Source organism: Camelina sativa, chromosome 17 (genome assembly GCF_030686135.1).
Source record: "Camelina sativa cultivar CO46 ecotype springtype chromosome 17, ASM3068613v1".
Classification (NCBI taxonomy): Eukaryota; Viridiplantae; Streptophyta; class Magnoliopsida; order Brassicales; family Brassicaceae; genus Camelina; species Camelina sativa.
The window spans coordinates 37,051,246-37,073,034 of NC_141896.1; the positions used below are offsets into that span (position 1 = coordinate 37,051,246).

Here is a 21,789-nt window from a genome sequence, read left to right on the forward strand (position 1 = left end):
TGACCTTTGTCCACGTTGACTCCGCTTCTTCTTCTTCACGTGAGCCAATCTTTCTTACGACACTTTTTTCTTCTTCCTTGATTGTGTCGCCTGCTTCATCTTGTTCTGCTCATTGAAGCTTTCTCTTGCTACAGGTTCAACTTCAACAGAACTTATTAGAGGATTATAACATTTTTGACTTTTGAGCATTATTTTAACTGTTTAAGAGTAACTAAAACGAATCGATGATTTAATGTGATTATTTTTAGAGCTTTTAATCGAAAAGTCTTGCCTCCTAATGTAAATTTATGTTTTCGTTTCAATTCTATCGATTTATCTTGTTTTGATTAAGTTCAGGGACTATCTTTGTTGCTATTAGAAGAGAGTTTTCTTGTTTCATATATAAGCAAGCCGGTAGTCGTCGTCCCTTTCTTAATTGGCATAACGATCGATTAAAGGAAAGAAAGGGGCATAAACTGATTGATAAACATATAAAAACAAAAAAAATACTGTAGGGTTATTTTAATTAAAAGACTTTTTAACTGAGCCCTCTGTTTTGTCTTGGAGTCTCTTCTTCTTCTTCTTCTTCTTCACGGAACTTATCTGTTTTCTCGCCAGGTATGAGGGTCTGCTAGCTGCGTTACGTCATCCTTCGTTGATGCTAGAGGAGCTTGATGGTTCTAAGTCCTGACCATTTTCGCTCGTCAAACCGCTGCTACCAAATGTCTGGCTTTCAAGTGCCATTTTCTTGAATTTCTTCAAATCCTCTCTGTATTGTGTTGAGCAGTAATCCGAGCTCCCGTCTAAGCTGTAACCAGTGCTGTCTTCTGAAGCAACTCCTTCGGTTATGTCAGCTAGAGAAATGTTGCCTTCAAATGCTCGAACAATCTGCAATGACCCCAAGACTCACAAAGTCTTAGGTTTTTGTCCTAGATATATATTTTTGCCGAAAGGAAGTTTCAGTTTGATATATATACAGTACGTACCTGGGTCATTGTTGGACGGCGTTTCGCTGCATGGCGGACGCTAGCAGCAGCGCAAGCAACCACTCTCGTCATTTCGATGACATCAAAGTCATTCTCTAATCGCGGGTCAACAAAACCGTTGAAGTTGCCATCCTTTAGACCTTTTGCCATCAGAGGTTTCGCCTAGAGCAGTTCCAGAAACTTAGAAGCTTAATAAAAAAAAAAATTGAGGGTTGGTGCTAAGGCGAAACACAAAAATAATAACTAACCCAATCAACGATGCTATCATCATCGGAGAAAGCCCTTGATTTATCATAAGGTCGGCGCCCCGTTATCAATTCGATAAGCACCACTCCGAACGAGAAGACATCTGCTTTGTCTGTGAGTTTCCCAGAAGAGGCATATTCAGGGGCCAAGTAGCTGCATCTCACAAGAAACAAGTTTTAAAGATTGTTGGTTTGGTGATCAACTTATGGTTATGGTTGAATATAGAAAGGGCATTCATACCCGAATGATCCCATAACCCGAGTGGAAACATGGGTTTCACAGTCTGAACAAGACTTGGCGAGTCCAAAATCTGCTATCTGATGCACAAGGTTCAACATGACTAGTTAGTTGTGGAGTTTAAATATATAGAGCTTTTACAAGTTCAGATAATACCTTTGACTCATAGCTATTGTCAATCAAAATATTGGCAGCTTTTATGTCGCGGTGTATTGTTTTAGGGGTACCTGTGATAAACATGGCAAAAGGAAAAACCAAACACTCATTATTGGCGCTAAAAATTCCCAAAAAAAAAAAAAAAAAATAATAATGTTCGATGACAAAGATTCAAAGAACATTACTAACAGTCATCATGCAAGTATGACAGTCCTTTAGCTGAACCCAAGGCAATCTTCATCCTTTTTGCCCATTCCATTACGGGTGCCTCTTTGTCTGCATATATGTATAAGAGTGTTAATTCACACATAGACATAGTCACAAACCATTAATATATCGCAAGGACTTGTACCATGAAGATGAAATTCCAGAGTCTTATTAGGCACAAACTCGTAAACAAGCAGTCTTTGAGATCCGGTTATGCAATAACCAAGGAGAGAAACAAGATGTCTGTGATGAACTCTACTAATGATCTCTACCTCCGCTAGAAACTCTTGTTCGCCTTGTCTGCTTCCAGCTTTAAGTTGTTTAACCGCAATCTCAGTTCCATCGGAAAGAACTCCTCTGTGAACATAACCAAACCCACCTTGTCCAATGAGGTTGGTGCTTGAAAAGTTACCAGTTGCCAAGTCTTCGAGTGTGAACACGTTGTTGTTGTCTGCATTGTCTGAGAAGCTACTTTGATCCAATTGCTTATTTTCTGCAAAATCTAAATCAAAAGATTACTAGCTAGCTAGTTGTTGAAGATTGTGGACGTACGTAATTTCTAAGTATTAGGACTACATGCATACCTGAACTGGGATGTCTATCGGCTTTCCTTTTCCTCTTGTAGATAACTATAATGACGGCTGCAATGAGTAAGATTAAAAAGAGTGCTGTTGCAATAGATGCAATAACAATAGTTGTCTTCTTCTTGCTTGTGGTGGGTGTGGCGCATGAAGGAGAGGAACATAGCCCGGGAAATTCGTCCACGCTAGAGTTTTCACCAAAAAAAAGTTTAATTAGAAAGTTGGAAGATTTTATTGTGTCAAAAACAGAACACCTCTGTTTTATTTTTTCTTGAAGACAAGTGAAGTGGGTGAACTGTGCGTGCGAGTGGGAGAGAGAAATTGAAAATCTCAAAGGTATGAACTTGTAAATTTTTGTTGGTGTTTTTACTTTCTTGCATTATAATTCCATAGCATGAAAGAGCTCAAGAGGTTAATTAAGTAAGAGAGATCAATTTCGTACGCATCTAAAACAAACATTCAGGTCCTCGACTATATTAGCTAAAGATCTGAAACTAATGCACAATTACAGTATTACCTTAGTGTAACCAATCCTTTTTCTGCTCTATCAAGGAGACGTCTAGGTATCGAACCATTTAGTTCATTGCTTGATAGATTTCTGCACGATTCAGAGTTTTCAACATGTTAGATGTTTTTTTCTGTGTAAAGAAGAAAGCTCAGATTTTTGTGACTTAATTCTAAACTTACATGAATTTTAACGACTCCATATCAGCCAAAAACTCTGGGACCGAACCAGTGAGATTGTTGTTTGACAAATCACTGCCAGAAAACAAATCCAGACCCATCAGCATATATTTGAATTTAAATCAGAACATAAGCTTATGGGTGCTAGTATTACTTACAGAACTTCTAATTTTGTCAGGTTTGATAACGACTCTGGTATCTCCCCGATTAGGCCGCTGGCCGTCAAGTTTCTGTTTAAAAATCAAAATAAGACCAATCAAACAAAAAAACAAAAACAAAAAACATTAATTGGACCTATAAAAAGCATTTGAGAAGCAATTATATACTTACAAATTCACGATCCTAGGTTGATTGTTGTGTTTATAGTTGCAGTCAAGACCTTTCCACATGTATTCATGTGGCACACAGGGATCTCCTTCCCAATCTATCTTCTTCCTACCGCACCTAGACTTGATTCTAAGTATTGCATCAACTGAAAAGTTATGTAAGTGAATTTATTAGTGTTTCATCAATAAAACAAGTCACAAAAGTTAATTAGTTAGTTAGATAGTCTACTAACCTTCTTTAGTATCAGTTTCTTGTTCCTCAAATGATTTCACGAGGTAGATTTCTATGGCGTTCAGAAGAGGCGGCAGTGTGGAATGCAAGGTCCTTTCAATCGAAAAAGCGTACTCTCCTTTGGCATTAGGACCGACTTCCTGATCAATTATTTGGGAGAGAGTGTAAAGTGTTCCAGGCGTAACGGTACTGGCAACAAGTCTTCCGTTGTACTTGATATTGAACTCTCTCGTTTCATCAGGTTTGAGATCTTGGATCTCAGCAAAGTGCATGCAAACGTAGAATTCTGAAGCCGGATCCACTCTGGCTAGCGAAATGTTCATAGGAGCGTCCGGGTCTGTTGGAACAGAGGCCGTGATCATAGCAGTCACTGGCGGCTTGTAGGAATTGTAGACACCTACACTGTTATGAGTACTAACCTGCGACCAATTTTCCGAGTTGTAAGGCATCCAAATGCGATCAAAGGTATCAGCTCCATAGTCATTTGCTCTGTACCTGGAAAAAAGACAAAAAAAAAAAAAAAGAAGAATAGGGAACTATTTAGTACTCGTTCGTTTCAGAAATTTACATGAGATTTGAAAGTAAAAAACCTCAAGGGTCGGTTAGAGATTGAGCCAAGGTCTGCTCGCCAGTGAGTCTGCAAGGATAATCCAGATGAAGTTTTGTAGGCGTTGGTGTCGAGTTTACGCAGCTCTAAACCGGTGATGAATGGCGTTGATTCCCCTGTCTTGACCAGACAGACTTGTAACCTGTCAGTGGTGAGAAGGTGAATTATCTCAAAAACAATTTCTTCTGTCTCGTTGGCGGTTGACACCCTGGTCCATGGGTTAACCCCGAGGTGGATCTCGAACCGCTTAGTAGAGTCGTTGTCAAAACCTCCGTGTAAGAAAGTTGTTCTAATTAGATACCTTTCTCCAGTGGCCAAATTAAACGTGTAACAGTTTCTCAAACCCCTTGAGAAACTCCGGGAGTACCTTGCATTACAAGTATAGATAATTCGTTTTAAAATAACGAGAGGTTTACGTTGAATATTATTTGCGAATGTTCTGATCTATATATATATTACCAGTGTTTTTGCTCTGTTTTGCTCTGGTACAACGCTTTAATCATGCTCCCGACACCAGTAGATATGAACTCGGCGTCGGAACTGTAACTAATGCCTGTTTCTTTGTCTTTAAACTTGGTTCCTGTTGGAGAACCACATGATAGACTGGTAAAATTTGTACCTGAGAAAGTAAAAGAAAAAAAAAATCATCAGCAAGATACCTTTTGGAAAACTAATTAAACCGACTCGGGGATTTACTAGTTTTAAAAGTAAATTGGTTTTTCTTTGTACCTGAGAAAACTCGTGGCAGACTTATGAGAAGACAAATGGTAATTAGTACCGTTGCTCCCATAGTTTTTTTTTTTTTTTTTTTTTTACAAACAAAAATATATGAATAGAGAAGAGAGTGAGGTGGAGCTCGAACAGCTAATGAATATCCTATTATATAAGGAGGGTAGAAGAATAAGGTTAGACGTGCATCATTATCGTTCCGGTGACTTGTTGACGTTTCAAAATCAGCCAAAAAAGTCGTATAAATCACGCCATGTGGGTTGTGCCTATTCGCCTATATATTAATGAGCTCTTCTTCGTTTTTTCTTTTAAACTAGGTTTAGTTCAACTCTTTTCTATATGTATGTGTAGGTATACAGAAAAACATGATGGCTGTTTTTGCTTTTATTAATTTACAAATTTATTTCTGGAAAAACGATCTGTATCCCCTTCACAAGTTTCATATAGCACCATAACTAACTACATAGAATTCAAACCTCGATTTTTGGCCACACAAATCAGAAATTCTAGTCCAGTTTCCACATAATTTGAAAGTTAAAAACCTCATAACACACGAACGATGAATTTCTTGGTTTATGACTTAAACCAATACTAAACCACTTAAAACCAACACTAAACCATAATTAAAAACCTAACCACTTAAAACTAATACTAAACCAAAATTAAAGCCTGAACCATCTCCTTTTCCTCTTTATTCATATCCACAGATCGGATCACAAAACAAAGAGATACGTCTTCGCTGCTGGCGTTTTGAACGAAAAACTTATAGGAGGAGGAGCGAGGAACGGTGATGTATTTGCGGCGGCTCTGCCGTAGAATCTGAGGATGAGAAGAGCTGTTAGTGAACATGATGTTGAACCGTCAGAATTGAAATTGGCTGCGTGAAGAGAAGTATCGATTATGAAATTGAAATTCTCCGTTTCGTTGTCGAGAGAAGAAATTGAAGAATTTTCCCCGTTGTTTTGTGGAGAAAAACCCTCTGAGAACACGTTATTTGAAAGAGAATTGCGGATATATGAAGTTGGATTTAAGTCAATCTCAATTTTGGTCCACTTTTTTCTATAAAACTCAATGATAATCTGCAGACCTGGATTAGTGTTGTTGTAAGTGAAAACGACTGCAGCAGAGGATTTCCGGCATTGATCTTGGGGGGGGGGGGGGGAAAGCATGACATCTTTCGCACAAGAGACAAACTTAGTGATGTAGAGTCTCATTGTTGTCTCATTTTGGTGAATCATTATCATTGTTTAGCTTATAACAGAAAATTTGCAGGTTGAGAAGATGGTGCATTATCATTTAAATAATTGCAGAGAACAAAAAAAAAGCAATATAAAACATAAAAAAATATAGTTACAGAGATTGAGCAAACCGAGTCATACAAGAGAACAATAAACAGACTTGTTGTCTCTTTTAATCTCATTCATCCTTGACTAAAAGTGCCTTGAGACAATTTTACTTGAGAGACAATGCCTTGAGAAGGCTCTCCTTACTATCAGATTCATTGTGTGGTGACTGAGATGATTTGCAACGTGGTTGGGATGATTCGACTTCATCATCATGAATATCGCCATCAACAGACCAATCGGTTAGATATACTGGTTCTCAAAATCTTGGCTTCTTCAATTCTGAGATTTGGAGATTTCGATCTTAAATTCGGATTGTTCTGAAGTTAAATCCGGTTTTTTAGTTCTAACGTGGTTAACAATTGTCTTGGTAGTAGTAAACCGAACATAAAACCGTGTTTACGTGTCTTTAGGTTATGAATTTTGATTTTATGTGTTATGAGGTTTCGAACTTCCGATTTGTGTGGACCAAGATCGAGGTTTAAATTTTGTCTAGTTGTGGTGCTTTATGAAACTTACGATGGGGCTACAGATCGTTTTTCCTTTATTTCTTTTGTTAAAGATAAGATTATTAGTTTACAAATTACAATGTCACTGCTTTTAAAATCAAGTTATGGATGAACCTTTATTATGATCCGGCTACCGAAATTATAAAAACAAGATTTCAACATACATTTATTTTATTCGATCAAAGCTCACCAATAAACGAAAACTAAAAACAACTCTAACTTGCATTCAGATAAAAACAATTAAAAATAAAAAATAACAAAGAAGAGGAACAGAGTACAACTAAGACTGACTGAACAAAAGAAACATGTACAAAATAACTTCCCAGCTTCAAATAAATTTTAGTTAAGACTTGATTCATCATCTAGCTCCTGGATTAAGCTCTGCTATGAAAATTTTAGGGTTTCTGAGGCCTAGACCACTTTATATAGGTGGTATTTATAAATATATTAACTGTATTTATATGATAAAAAATAGTATGTCTCATGGTTTGTATTAACTTTTTTTTTTATGTCAAGAACTCTAAAACGATTAGCCTAAATAAGCCAACGGGAAGAAACAATGTTTACATACAAACTCAAAAGCAGTTCGGTACGTACTTTACATGCCAAAATATCCACTTTAATGCTAACTTGACGAAAAACTAAAATTAAAGAAAAATCAAAAGGACTCCTATTATCATTCTGAATCTCTTCTAAGTAGGTGGAAAAGCTGGCCACTCGACTGAAAAAAGTACCACCTTCACCATGTCTGGGCAGTCCGTTACAAACACCACATCTCTCTATAGGCTTGCATCATACACTTCATCGCTCACACAAATGTTTCAATTTCAGCATGCAAAGACGACAAACTTCGACAGAGATTTGCAGCCTCCATGCTCGGCGAGGGGTCTTCACTACAGGACCAGTACCATCCTAAGCCTGCAAAAATATCATTGTCTTTCCAAAATCCATCAATGAAACATCTATAGCCCAAGGAGACCGTACTTTGCGAGGGGCTAATGGTAGGTCGCTGTACTTCATGGTGAAGTTCCAATTGAGCTGAACTCGAGACCTTTTCCTCACTTTCCACGATTTGTAGGACCTCTCTTAGGTTTTTATTCAAATTCTAAAAATAAATTTATTTCGAATTTTCCAAATATACCACAACAACCAGAGAAACAAAGAGCGTTCGGCAAAAAAGATAATCCCTGTTCTCAAACATTGACTCCAATGGGAACACGCCTGGAGCCGTTGGAACCTGAGATAATGTCCAAGTTTACAGAGCTGGAGGACATGTGAAAAATGCGTGGTTTATAGTCTCTTGATGGTCGCGGCATCTACCACACACCCTGGGTCACAACCTATTTCTCTATTATATAAAGTCTTTGTGACAGACACGCAGCCAGAAAAAACTTGCCACATAAAATGTTTTACCTTAGAGAAGGCGAAAATTTGGGCCTAAGACTCCCATCATTGAAGCACCCTAGAAATCTTTGTGTATTATCTTGATAACTTGACTTAACCGTGTATTTACCAGTTTTGATGAAATATCAACCTACATAATCCACATATTGCGAAGATCTCTATGACATAACACGAATCATGGAGACATTTTTCGGATCAAACAATAAGCAGATATATTTTCCACGAATTTGTCCCTAAATTAATAAGATATTGCACTTGAAATCACAAATCAACATTCGAGTCGTTATGGAAAGCTGGCCTCAGGGATATGGTTTGTATTGACCTTTGTTTATAGCTCTTCACTACACAGTAATTATTATAATTTTTACACTAGGAAGAGGAAAAAAGTTGCAAAACAAAAAGGAAATTATAAGGCTGCGAAAAATCGAAATGAAGGTTCGGGCCAATGCCAAGGGACATATGTCCACATAACATAACCATTTCAGCTAAGAAAAAAGGTTTGTTAAACCCAAACAATTAAAAAAAAAAATAGATTAATCTAAATTAAGAGGTTAATTACTAAACTAACATATAAAATTGGAGAGTTAGATGAATTATTTTCTTGTCTAAAATACTATGTTTTGCTATGTTAGAAAAAAAAATAAAGTCAAATTACCCTCCCATCAATTTAGAAAAAAATTAAAACATTTTCAAAAGTCTGCAGCAATAGTTATGACTGATTTATTTGTATATAACAGATTTGTTTTTTTACAACAAATTTATTTTTGCATAATAGATATTTTCTCACAAACTTGTTTTGAACGACATTTTTTTTCATCTACAACTACGAAAGATTTCTAATTGATGACATATTTATTTTTCACGACAAACTGATTTATAAAGATACCACAGACTAGTAGCCCTGGGCATTCAAATTCGGGTTTTTAGGTTTTCGGGTTTATACATATAGAATCTGTTCGGGTTTTTTATACTATCGGGTCGGGTTTGGGTAATTCGGATATACCCAAACTCAAAAAAACCATGAACTTAGAACACATGTATATACATAAATATTTAACGTTTCACATTAGGACAGAAAAACTAAGATGGCAAAATGGTCAAGATGCACTCTTAAATGCCCAGGGAACTGGGTTTAAATCCTTTTAGATGTATTTTTACATTTAACTCGGATTAGTTCGGGTGGGTATTTGGGTTTGGATATTACCCGATCGAATATCCAAACCTCAGAGGTACTGAACCCGATCGGGTATCATACAATACCCAAACCCAAACCAAACCATCTACCTCGGGTCGGGTTCGGGATTCGGTTTCAGATAGTATGCCCAGAGGTATTTTATAGTATATGACAGTTATTTCAGTTTTATTTTCCTGATAAAAAATCTGTCGTACCTGATAAAAAATCTGTCGTAGCATAACAGATTTTTTGATAGAAAAATAATTACTAGGTTGACGTCTATTGATAACATATTTGTTTTAGGTTATGACAGATTTTTAATTTAACCAAAAATCTATCGTTTGATAACAGATATATTAACACTTTTTAAAAATTGCTAAAATGACCTATATGAATACTATATGTTATGGCAGATTTGTTTACGTTATGCAGTTTTATTATACTTCCAAAAACCTGATGTTTGATAACAGATTATTAGATGTTAGATTTAAATATGGTGACAACATATCTGGTTTAAGTTATATTTTTTTCAATCATATTATTATAAAATATATGTTGAATAATATTTTTAAAATCATATATTTAAAGCATATTTTTTACATTTTAATTTTTCTAAATCATACTAAAACAATTACCATCAAATTTTTATATATTATATTATCTTTTATAATATTATACCTAATATTTTTATAAACAATTTTCTGAATATTATTTTATACATTATATTTTAAATCATATTTTATACATCATATTTTTAAATCATTTTTTCTAAATTATATATATTTTTAATAATCATATTTTTAGTTCGTATCATTTTTCTAAAAGATTTTGTGTGTTTTTAGTCGAAAAAATTATGTCATAATAGTTACTAGGTTCAGACCTGCACGTACGTGCGGGGTTGTGTTTATAAACAAAATTAATTTTGTATATATAATCAAACTTATACTAATTGAGATTTTCGTTTAATATTTGGTTTGGTTTATTAATGTTTGAAAATTTAAAATAATAATGATTTCACCAACATCTTAAAATTTGGAACAACATAACGGTTGGACTGGTAACAAACTAAATCAAATAAATGATTGGTTAGATTCTATTAAATTTGTGAACTATCAAATTGGATATATAACCGCTAACAGCGATGAAAACCGGTTTGAAACATATACAAATATTTAGGGATGGCCGTAACTCTCTTTTCGTTTTGTCATGTTCCATTATGTCCTACACCCGTTCTCAAATTATCGTTGCATAACAGAAAGCTTTCCCAGTATGGGACATTCCGGATATGGGACAAATTTCCGATTGAAAACGGGAGGGGACCAGACGAAAACATAAATTCTCGAACTCCTGTATGAAATAAACATAAATATAATTCATAGTATATCTATATTATATGTTTTAATAAACATATTACAAAATTAATTGACTTTTTTATTCTTACTATTTTATATATGTTTCACCTATATTAGATTATGTTTTTTAAATATTTTTAACTGTTATAGAACATATTTTATGTATTTTTTATATTTATTTTATTTTGAACTTATGCTAGTTCAATTGAAAATAGTAAGAATTATTTATTTAGTATGTGTAAACATATTTATATTGTATAACGTCATTAACCCAAAATTTTGTCATTTTGATTTATGAATATTTGAGTGTTTGAGTGTTAATCAGTACTTTAAGATTTGGATTAGAAATTTTTATACTATGAATTATACTATGAGTCATCTTTACCTTGAAAATTTCGTTAGAAATTCAAGGTAACCATGACTTAAAAGACTATAAAAAAAATTTCAAGGTGCTCATGTTATAAAATTTTACTGCCATCTGTTTTTTTTTGTTTTCTTTTCCATATACATCAAGTTATAGTGCCATTTTAATAAAGAATGTTAACATCATATATTTGGAAAAATAAGAAAATAATATAATTTAATACATACAGCTGATTACAATATAGTCATGGGAGATTAATTTTACTTATAGTTTATGTATACGTACCCCTTTTTGTATTTGCTGGTTTCAAAAGTTAATTATTGTTAATGCAAAGCTCAACTACATACTCTAATAAGAATTTCCTACAAAGGTTTCTTAAATAAATCTATAGAAAAACTGAAGAAAACAAACACTTATATAATATTTTGTGACTTACCGGGTTTATATCAAAAATGTGGACTTTTTTTAAGCAATCAAATGTAATTTTCTTGTTTTGCAGATGCTATGTCAATTGGATGAACACCGTTCATACCACAATCCTCCCTTATATACAATCTCTAGGTAGAAAAGTGTATGTTTTCGAAAAAGATCTTGATTTGTATATGCTTATATACACAACAGAAAATTATAAATTTAACAAATCATAAGAATCTTAAATCATAAACTGGACATAGAATCATAAATCATAAACTTAATACAGAGAGACTTTCTTTTTTTTTTTTTTTTTTTTTTTTTTGCAGAAACAAAGATATACAAACAAAAATAGTGGTAGAGTGGTGTATATGATATGTGAATGTTAGTTCAATTACTCTATTTATAAGCTCGAAAGAGTAAACATTTTTACTTTTACGTTTAAAACTAAAAAATCTATATAAAGGGAATCTTTAAAAAACTTATTTAGTTTTCAGTTAATGCATATACAATATGTTTGAATCTATATGGATAATTAGATTTGGATTTAGAATTAATTGTCTATATTTTCCTATTAAACCGATGAGAGTAAATATATAAGGTTAGCTTTAGAAATAATCTCTGAATTTTAGAAATTTGGTAAATAATTACTGATTTTATTTCAAAATTTCTTAAAATAAATCATCTATTTGAATTTAAGTTAAGTTATTTTCATAAATACTATTCGAAATTAATTAGATTCATTTGGTATGGAAACCTTGTTAAATAATAAGTTACATTTTTGGTATGTTATTAATTGCGGAAATCTCTTATTATTTTATAAAATTTTAATAACTATAAAAATTCAAGGAATTATTAATAGAAATAATTTCGTTTTTATTATAATATTTTAAATTTCATTTTGTAATCTTATTGGCTCTAATTTTCTTTTATAGTGACGGTATGTTCTAATTAAATTTAAGGAGAAATCATTAGTTTAATATTTAATTTAGAAAAATATTTGGAAAACTTAATATATTTTCAAAATTAATTATTTTTGATTTATATCCATATCAAAATATATATACGAAATCTATAACCAATTATAGAATGATTTATTTCTTTAATAGTTGTTACCATTGTTTTAGGGAAGTTTAACTTTTTATTATTATTATTATGTATGGCAAGTGAGTGTGTTTGGCAACATGGATATATATTATGTTTTCTTTATTTTTTTAGCTGTAAGTGTACTCCCCAATTAATAGTATAGATTGGATATGATAGAGTGGTATTCTAGGAATTAATTGCCAAATTTGTATCAAACTAGTGTATTTTTACTATATATAAAATTAACTTTTCTTTCTTATTCCTCTGTATCAGCATCCACCTAATCAATATCATATATTTTTTTTTGCACTATGAAAAGAGCCATTTTTAATATAATAATACTATTCAACTAGTAGTCCCATACCTCCTAGCCACGTAACTACAATCAAATCAACCTGCGAAAATAACCAACAGATTCCATTAAACCAATAGCCATTAATTAATAAATCAATAAATCAATAGCAATAATAAATCAACCAATAGAGTCATAAAACATTAAACCAGCAACCTAGCAATGTTCTAATGACTAAACTCTAACAACCTAACAGAAGCTAGACCACATCAACGGGCCACTAGAACACCCTCATTTTCATCACCTTGATTCCACGATCATACTTTGCCTTTACCTGCACCACAACACATATGAGATGCGTGAGTATTTTATAAACACTTAGTGAGACAATCCTCCCATCTACTGGGCTATACACACAAGCAATTGAGATAACTCTAACCAACAAACAACAATCAACAAATAAACCATGACAACTGCATCGACCGACACCAACCCATGCATCAATCGACACCAACTAGGGTTACCTTTCTTTCTCTCTTTTCTCTCCAGAAACCGACCAAACTAATCCAAAGACGACAAAATAACCTTTTATACTCGACCCAAGGCTTTTCCTAACCACAAAATGCAGCCAAGTAAGTGTTTTAACTTAAGTCGTCACGCGACAAACTGGTGTTGCATCGGTCGATGCAACACCTGCATCGATCGATGCACATCCCAAACTGGGATTCCGGTTCGTGGATGTTACAATTCACCCCCACAAACATAGATTTGTCCTTGAATCTCGAACAACCATCAGCCAAGGATTCCCGTGCGACCGTCTCCCCGGCCCGCACCTCCTCCGACCGATCTATGAAGGTAATCTCTAGGCGATACACTCACGTTCCAGGCGTTATTTGCTCTCGATTTTGGACTTTCCTTTTACTTGTAGCTCTCAACCCTTAGTTTCTATTAGCTCCTCATCAGGCGGAAGCCTGCATGCCATAATATTGGCTCCTCATCGGGCCTAAGCCCGCATGACATAATATATAAGGGAAGTCAAATATTCGTCTCTCGGGTTGCCACCCTACATCGCGCCCCCGAATCGTCATCCGAAGTCGATATACCAGCCATACTCTCAAGCCACAAAGTCTCAAAATATGATGGTACTAGGAGAACTAAAATCCTCCAAGAGTCGTTCAAGACCAACCGTCCTTAGAGCAAATAATTCTCAACACGTCTGAGTCCTATCTCCTAACCAGGTTCCTTTCCGGTGGTTTGGGTAAAACATCAAAATGTCCTAGTAACCACATATTTCCTCACTGGAATACCTCATGACCACACAAGGATCATCAAAATGCCACTAGGGCTGCCACTAAGGCTAACAAATTTCCTAAACAGGACTGCCACAAAGGCCAAACAATTGTCCTAACAAGGACCCAAAAGGTGTTTGATGAAATACTAGTTTCTCTCTTCTTGAAAAGATTTAGAAATACTAGTTTCTTTGTGATCAATTGGAACTAGGTCTTAAACATTTCCGCACCAAAAGGTGTTTGATGAAATGTCTGACCAATTAGTGCAAGAGACTTGCATTCATAGCCTAAGAGATTAGTTGTCTAGGGTGTTCGTTGACGTTAATGAACTGGTTCGTCAGGCCTGCTTGTCCATGTTTCTCTAGCGAGAGCTAGGTTTGGAAGTGGTTGAGTCTGAGTAGCTTGTACCAAGAGATTGGATTAGCTAAGTCGTGATGTTCATTGTTTAGGGATAGTTTGCTTGTGGCATGTTAAATACTCTGTAGACTAGGAGACTCCGCCGACATCAATTACTCCCATCCTTAGGACTTCTATCTTTATGATTGATATTTGATTCCTGAGACCGTTTATGATCTTGCTATCTAGTTCATGCTTATAATCGTTTTTGCTTTTACTTATTCATGTTCGCTTCTTGTCATGCATTTTCGTTTCTAGTTCTGTAGTTCATTTCCGTTTTGTATTCTGATCATTCTAGGATTGTTATACAAATGTTTTTTTTTTATATTGGCTTGACTTGTGATACGTTGATTGCATCTTGATTGCTAGCAACATCCCATTTGGATTGACACCTTAAGTACTACAACTACATAAGGTTAATTGAGACCTACTAAGAGACACAAAAAGCCTAGTATCAATTGATATGGTACTTAGTCGAACAACCAACCAAGTAACAAGAGATATTGACTGGTATACTCCATTCCCACTCCTGCCACGGACTACAGCTGGGACCAGGCTAGAAAAGCTTAAGTCTTAGCCTCTTTCTCAAACCACTTCTTGAACCTTGCCTTCATCCTCGCCTCTGGCTTCCAAGTCTGCTCCATAACACCATCACAGTCCTATGGGACTCTCATCAAAGGATTATTTTTTTTCCAAAGTTTCTTGGCTCTCCTCTCGAGAACCTTCACCGGTCTCGCCTCCAAAGTCATGTTAGGCTGAAGATCCTCGAGAATCTTAGCTCAAACCTGATCATCCTCGCGGAGACATTTCCGCAGCATTGACACATGGAAGACCTTGTGGAATGCGCGCATAACATCAGACAACTCCAGCCTATATGCCATTGGTCCTATCCGCTCAATCACGCTGAACGGTCCCATGTACCTCAGACTCAACTTAGTCTCTATCAATGACCTATTCGGACCCTGCAACATGGCCATCTTGAGGTACACTTTGTCTCCCACATGAAATTCAAAATCTCTCCTCCTCTTATCGGCATAATTCCTCTGCTGATCCTGAGCTTCCTTCATGTCCAGCTTTAGAACCCAAATCTTCTCCGAGGTCTCCTGAACAAAACTCGCACCATATACGCTCCTTTCCCTTACCTGAGTCCATCATAACGGTGTACGACATGACCTCCCATACAACGGCTCATAAGGAGCCATCCCGATACTTGTCTGGTAGCTGTTGTTTTAAGCAAACTCTACCAAGCTCAGGTGATCGGCCCAATGGCCACCCCAATCCAGCACACACATCCTCAGCAAATCCTCCAACGTCTGAATCGTCCTCTTTGACTGTCCATATGTCTGAGGGTGGTAAGTTGTACTCATATTGTAACATCCGTTAACCAAATATAGATTTTGGGGATGGGTGTTGAGCGACACCAAAGGTAGTGTCGATTTACTCCATCAATTTTTGGTTTGACCAAATTGATTTAAATTGTCAAATTGGAGAGGTTTGGTTTAAATGAAATCTCCTAACCAAGGTATTTAAAGGGAAAGTCAACTTAGGGTCGTGGGTTTTAGAGTTTGGCCGATCCCGAGAGTTTGTGAAAAGGAGAAAAAGTGTTGGAGATTGTTCTTGAGAGTTTTGGGAGTTTCTTGGCTTGAATTGAGAGATCTGTTGCTGTGGAGTGGAGATATTGTGCTAGGAACAAAGGAGAAGGCTTCTAAGGGTTGGATTCGTCGTTGTTGGGTTAGAACATGGCTGATCTAAGCCTGAGATCTCTTTTGTTTTGCTTGTTTGTGTTGCTGTGTTGTTTTTCTTGTTTGATTTGGATGCTATGGGGTTCATATAGTTTCCTGTGGCCTTTGGGCAAGTTTTGGGACGGATTGGAGGTGGTTAGAATCGGAGATTCGATGATCGGCTCCGAGCAGAACGTGTCTGCGGAGTCGGTGTCGATCAACACCAGATAGGATTTAGTGTCGGTCGACACCAACTTTTCTAACGCTTGGTTTCCTGGTTTGTTGTGTTTGTATGTGTTGCTTAACATTGGAATCTCAGTTTCTTGTGTGTATAGACTATTAGATGGAAGGATTAGCTCACTAAGTATTTATGATATACTTACGCATCTCAATTGTTGTTTGTGGTGTGCAGGTATGAGACGTGGAATCATGGCAATGAGGAGGAGGATGATCTAGGGTATCAGTTGTTGTGTTATGTTTATGTTATTGATGTTGGAACCTCTGATAGAGTTATGATAGGTTGTTGGATAGAATTGTTAGGAATGTTATTGTATTCATAATATGGTTGTTTTGTATTGTTGGTATGTTTCTGCTGTGCATGTTGGTTGTTGTTGGTTTATTGGTGAATTGTGGTTTGGTATGTTTAGTTAAGTAGTATGAGATGCTTAATTCTATATAATTATTATTATTAAAAAAATGGGTCGGGTTGTTTCAGTTTGGTATCATAGCCCTTACGGTTTTAGGGCGGTTAAGTGGATTGGTGTTAGAGTGGTTGAAGGAATTGAATTGGATGAATTATTTTCCTATTTCTGGATGAATGATGTTGGGTGATGGAACTGATTATGAGTAGTTAATCAATTTGCATGTGGTATGAAGTCCTAGTATCATCCTCTTAGAGCCTTCAATGAGATTCCACGATAAGTTGTTTTATGTGTTGTTAGTTGTGTAGTGTTTTTAGCTTTCGTGCGGGAAGTGCAGTTGGGTATTGAAAAGTTGTTGGAAAGTTGTGGATCATGCCGGTATCGGGAAATACCGTTGGTGGTGATTTGTGAAAGTGGATGTGTTGGAAATGGTTTTCCGGGAAGTTAAGTTGGAGACTTACTTCGTATTGGGTGGCTGGAGTGAACCTGTTTAGCAAGTTAGTAATTCGCATGCTGGTCAGGTGGGGGTCTGAGGGTGTGGCCGGTGTGCTTACTGGTGTTGATGGAGGTTCATCGGGTGCTGTGAGTGTGGCAACAGGTTTTGCTTAGACCGTGATGACCATATTGCAGATTTAATGACAATATTGTTGGAGAGGAGTTACTAAGATGATTAGTTCTTATGGAGTCTTAGTGTGGAATGGGTTAAGCCCTAAGGGATTATGCGATTCTGGAAATGGAAATTTTTCATAAATTGAAAGTTTCTAAAAATGGAAAGTTATATGAATAGTTAGGACTTGTCTATTTTTAGAAAGGGGATGTGAAATGTCCGGAGTGGTGGAAATGCTTAGAGGTTGACCTGAAGAGTGGTCATAGATGAGATGATTAGTTCTCATGAATTTTTGATTGGTGATGTCACGATGCTACGAGAATATGAGGATTCTAAAAATCGAAAGTTGTATGTATAGTTAAAACTTATCTATTTTTGGAAAGTTAGTGGATAAATAGCTTGAATGGCAGAGATGTATGGGATTGGCCTGAAGAGTGGTCATGGTGGTGGTGATATTCCTGTGAGGGAATATGGTGGTTAGTAGGAAATTGCGATGTTTTACGCAAACCATGGGAGATGGGAGGTAGTTCCGGTCGGGAGATGCTTATAGATGTTAGGACTTGTTTGCTCAGGTGGAGATGATTAGTTGTCCGGAGGAGATGATTAGTTCTCCTAGGGAGATGATTAGTTCTCCTGACGGGTTGCGACCCTGAGAGCGGCAGAGGAGATGATTAGTTTTTCTAAGGGATGATTAGTTCCCCGGAGGGGATGAGTACTTCTCCTGGTACTGAGATCTCAAGGGTGACAATCTGAGACTGAGATGGTATGACTCGAGGACGACGGTCTGAGAGTGCAGACGGTGCAGTTCGAAGGTTGCAACCTAAAACAAGATTATTTTGGTGGGTGATGATGAAAGTGTGATGAATGCAATGATGAATGAATGGATGGATGGGTGTTTCAATTCCCCTTTATGCAGTTGTAGAATAAGAGGTGTCAATCCAATCTGAGTGTTCTGTAATCACTAAGGATGTACTTATTATGTCTAAGTCAAGCCACATGCAAAAGATGTTTGTCACTAACAGTCCTATGATGAAATCTAAGATGCAGAATGTAAAAGCTATTGGAACTAGATGCTAAATGTAAATGGAACAGAATGATTATGAATCTACAACAGAAATAGAAACTATTAACATGCAAGAAGTGAACTAATGCAAGCAAGTAATGAACAAAGTACTAAATGAAAGCTACTGGAATGCAACTAGAATGAGACAGAAAGTAAGACAGGACAAACACAAAACATAAACAAGAATTCTGGGGATGAACTCGAGCAAGCACTCGATCGAGTGTAGATCGAGCGCAGGGTCGAGCTGGACAAATCCGGAAAACAGAGCAATGCAATAAAAACAGAGTAATACCAAAGCGAATCAAACAACAATCAAACAACAAGATTAAGACTTGAAAATTAATAAACAAGGAAGGACTTGAGGAGGGATTCATGGGCTGGACTAATGATTGAGGCTATCTAGCTTGATCAACAAACCTCAAACAACTTGAGCTAATCTCTAGACATATGTATCTAAGACATGTTTAATCCACTCTCATGGCAAGAAACAATCAAACCTATGCATCCTCTAGACTTGTTCTCACAAAGTAAAGAATCTACACAAGTAGGCAGTAAGCAATATGCCTCATACCAAACAAAACCTCTAATCTCTTAGCAAGCAAGATGGTAAGCTCTAGATCTAGCCTTATCTATGCATCTTAAACATTGGTGTGATGCTAAGATGCTTGAGATCAGATCCTACCCTCTCACATGTAGGATCAGCATTAAGAACACTAGCCCATAAGAGATCTACAACAATCAAGCTTGATCAAACCAAACAAATCTCAAAAACAGCCCAGCCTAACCCATCCTCAAGATCCTAAGCCACTACTCACAAGAACACATGATGAACATCAGAATCATAAACCCAGAAAATCTCAAAATTTGCATTAAATGAAAGATAAGAATGAGATCTAAATTATTGCAAAAGGAATCAAACCCAAATTCTTAATATATTGAAAGTTATGGAACCAACAATATTGAAGAATCTAAGAGTTTTCTTAAGAAAAAGTACAAGATCTAATAAAAATAAAAAGCAAGAGAATAATTCCCTAAAAGGTAAAAACTAGGTTTCTGACTTTTTTAAAAAGTTGGATCCTTTTGGTGGCTGCAGGTAAGAGGCTTTATACAAGAGAGGAGGTGGAAGCCCTAAAAATGCTAAAAGACAAAACAGTCAACGGCTCGGTCAACTCGACCCTGTGCTCGGTCGAGTGACAGGTCGAGTTGGCTTCTCTCGTGCATCCTCCACTCGGTCGAGTCCATCTCTCCACACGGTCGAGTGTATGGTCGAGTGAGGGGTCGAGTTAGACTCCGGACCTTGGTTCTTCAGCCTTAACTCTCTTGCTTTCCCTTCATGATTGCCTCACTTCTCCTCAGGATTGTTTCCATGCTCCTTGAGCTCCAAAATCACCTGATTATGCATGAAAAGATGCAAATGCAATGCAACTATACTCTAATGCATGATTAGTCCTAAAGCTATGCAATAATGGTGAAAATTGATAGCAAAAGATGCAAAAGATGTGAATAAACTAAGGGAAAACATGGTAAAATATATGAACATCAACACCCCCAAACTTAGTCTTTGCTTGCCCTCAAGCAAATAAACAAGACATAAGAAGGTAGATGAGGTTTAAAGGTGGGATTTCAGCTCCTAAAGCTTGCCTATAGACCAGCTAGAATCAATGTCCAAGTTACTAGTACTAAGATGCAAGGTGAATGAGCTGTACTTAAGACTTTAGACAAGTTATCACAATCTTTACTGATTTGAGCCTTGATTATCCACATGCATTCAAATAAACCATTTCCTTTAACATTCATTAATCAAGAACATGAATCAATTCTATGCAATGCTTAAACTCATTTGGCTTGGTAATAAAAGGTTTAGAGACAATGATGGTCTCTCTTTAGAGTAGGGTTTCACAACAACAAGGTTCTCTCATAAAAATGGATTGAACTTTAGAAGAATGCTAAAGGTAAGAACACTAAGACACATACAAGAACAAAACCTTGTCTACCCAAAGGCACCCAAAGTATTCATCCTATCAATCTAAACCCAAATGATTGAAACAAGATCTTTTTCAAGGTCTACTTATGCAATGAATGTATGAGAACATGCAAACATAGACATAAGCAGAGATGATGATGAATGGTATGCAAGGTGTTTCAATACCCTTATGATGTTGTAGCATAAAGGATGTCAATCCATAAAGAGTGTGATATGTAAGCAGTCAAGATGTGATCAATGCATTCGAGTTAAGCCAAATATCAAGTTGATTTGTTTCTAACAACCTAATGACAATAATGAAATGCAATGAACTAAGGCAACTAATTAAGACAATAGTAATGCTGAATTAAACTGTAGAACAAGTTCAATAAACAATACTAAGCAGAATTGACTAATAAGTAGAAGAAAACAAGAACAGAACAATGCATAAACAAGAAAGTAAACTGGAGCTCGACCTAGCACTCGGTCGAGTGCATGGTCGAGTGGGTGGTCGAGTTGACAAGCGAATGAATAGAACTGAAACAAAGCATCAAACAAAACAGAGCAGAACGAAAGTAAACAAACAGCAAGCGATTAAACATGATTCAAACATGTAAATCAATAGATAAAGAGGGTCCTAAGGATGGATTCATGGGCTGGACTCAAGCTATGATTATCTAAACTAGCCAACAAACCTCAATCAAACATGAGCTATCTCTAGACAATGATCTCCTAATACAAGTTAATCCAATCTCTTGGCAATAACAATCAAGCTAAGATACTCTCAATCTAGCTCTCACTAGCAAAGATCATATAAAAGCAGGCATTAAACTCAGATCATTATAGTCAAAAATCAACAAAACATCTAATCTCTTAGCATGCTTCATGATAATCTCTAGCATTAGCCTTATCTAGCAACTTAAACATTGGTGTGATGCTAAGAAGCTTAAGATCTATTCTTACCCTCTCAGTATAAGAATAGCATAGAGCATATCTAATCTAGAAGAGATATTTAAACAATCAAGCTTGATCAGTTTAAGCAACCATAACTATTACCCAGCCTAATCCATCCCTAAGATCCTAAGCCACTAATAAGATCTAAAAATCATCATGAAGAACACAAACCCAGAAAATGATGATATAGACATGGATGGATAGATAATGATGAGATGAACAATTTAATACAAAGAAGTGAAAGAAAATA

At 36.0% G+C, this 21,789-nt stretch overlaps 1 protein-coding gene and 1 long non-coding RNA gene across 3 annotated transcripts; one reads left to right on the forward strand and one right to left on the reverse strand.

Annotated features, from left to right (window-relative positions):
* The first annotated feature begins 17 nt into the window (after window positions 1-17).
* LOC109130043 (uncharacterized) lies at window positions 18-1,652 on the forward strand. The gene is made up of 2 exons (XR_002036217.2): window positions 18-134; window positions 598-1,652. It is a non-coding gene; the product is annotated as an uncharacterized LOC109130043 (long non-coding RNA).
* On the reverse strand, window positions 408-5,088 carry LOC104758495 (LRR receptor-like serine/threonine-protein kinase IOS1). Of its 2 annotated transcripts, none has more exons than XM_087495341.1 (16): window positions 4,971-5,088; window positions 4,701-4,860; window positions 4,225-4,608; window positions 3,636-4,129; window positions 3,407-3,548; window positions 3,235-3,306; window positions 3,080-3,151; window positions 2,910-2,990; window positions 2,396-2,577; window positions 1,957-2,304; window positions 1,794-1,880; window positions 1,605-1,675; window positions 1,452-1,528; window positions 1,214-1,364; window positions 966-1,127; window positions 408-867 (listed from the first exon to the last, which is right to left on the reverse strand). In XM_087495341.1, exons 1-16 carry the CDS (start codon window positions 5,029-5,031, stop codon window positions 625-627), a joined length of 2,787 nt encoding a protein of 928 aa, XP_087351467.1. In that variant the 5' UTR covers window positions 5,032-5,088; the 3' UTR covers window positions 408-624. The 2 variants fall into 2 exon arrangements, with proteins under 2 accessions (XP_087351467.1, XP_087351466.1); XM_087495340.1 differs by having other exon boundaries at window positions 1,957-2,313.
* Between the last annotated feature and the right edge of the window lie 16,701 nt (window positions 5,089-21,789).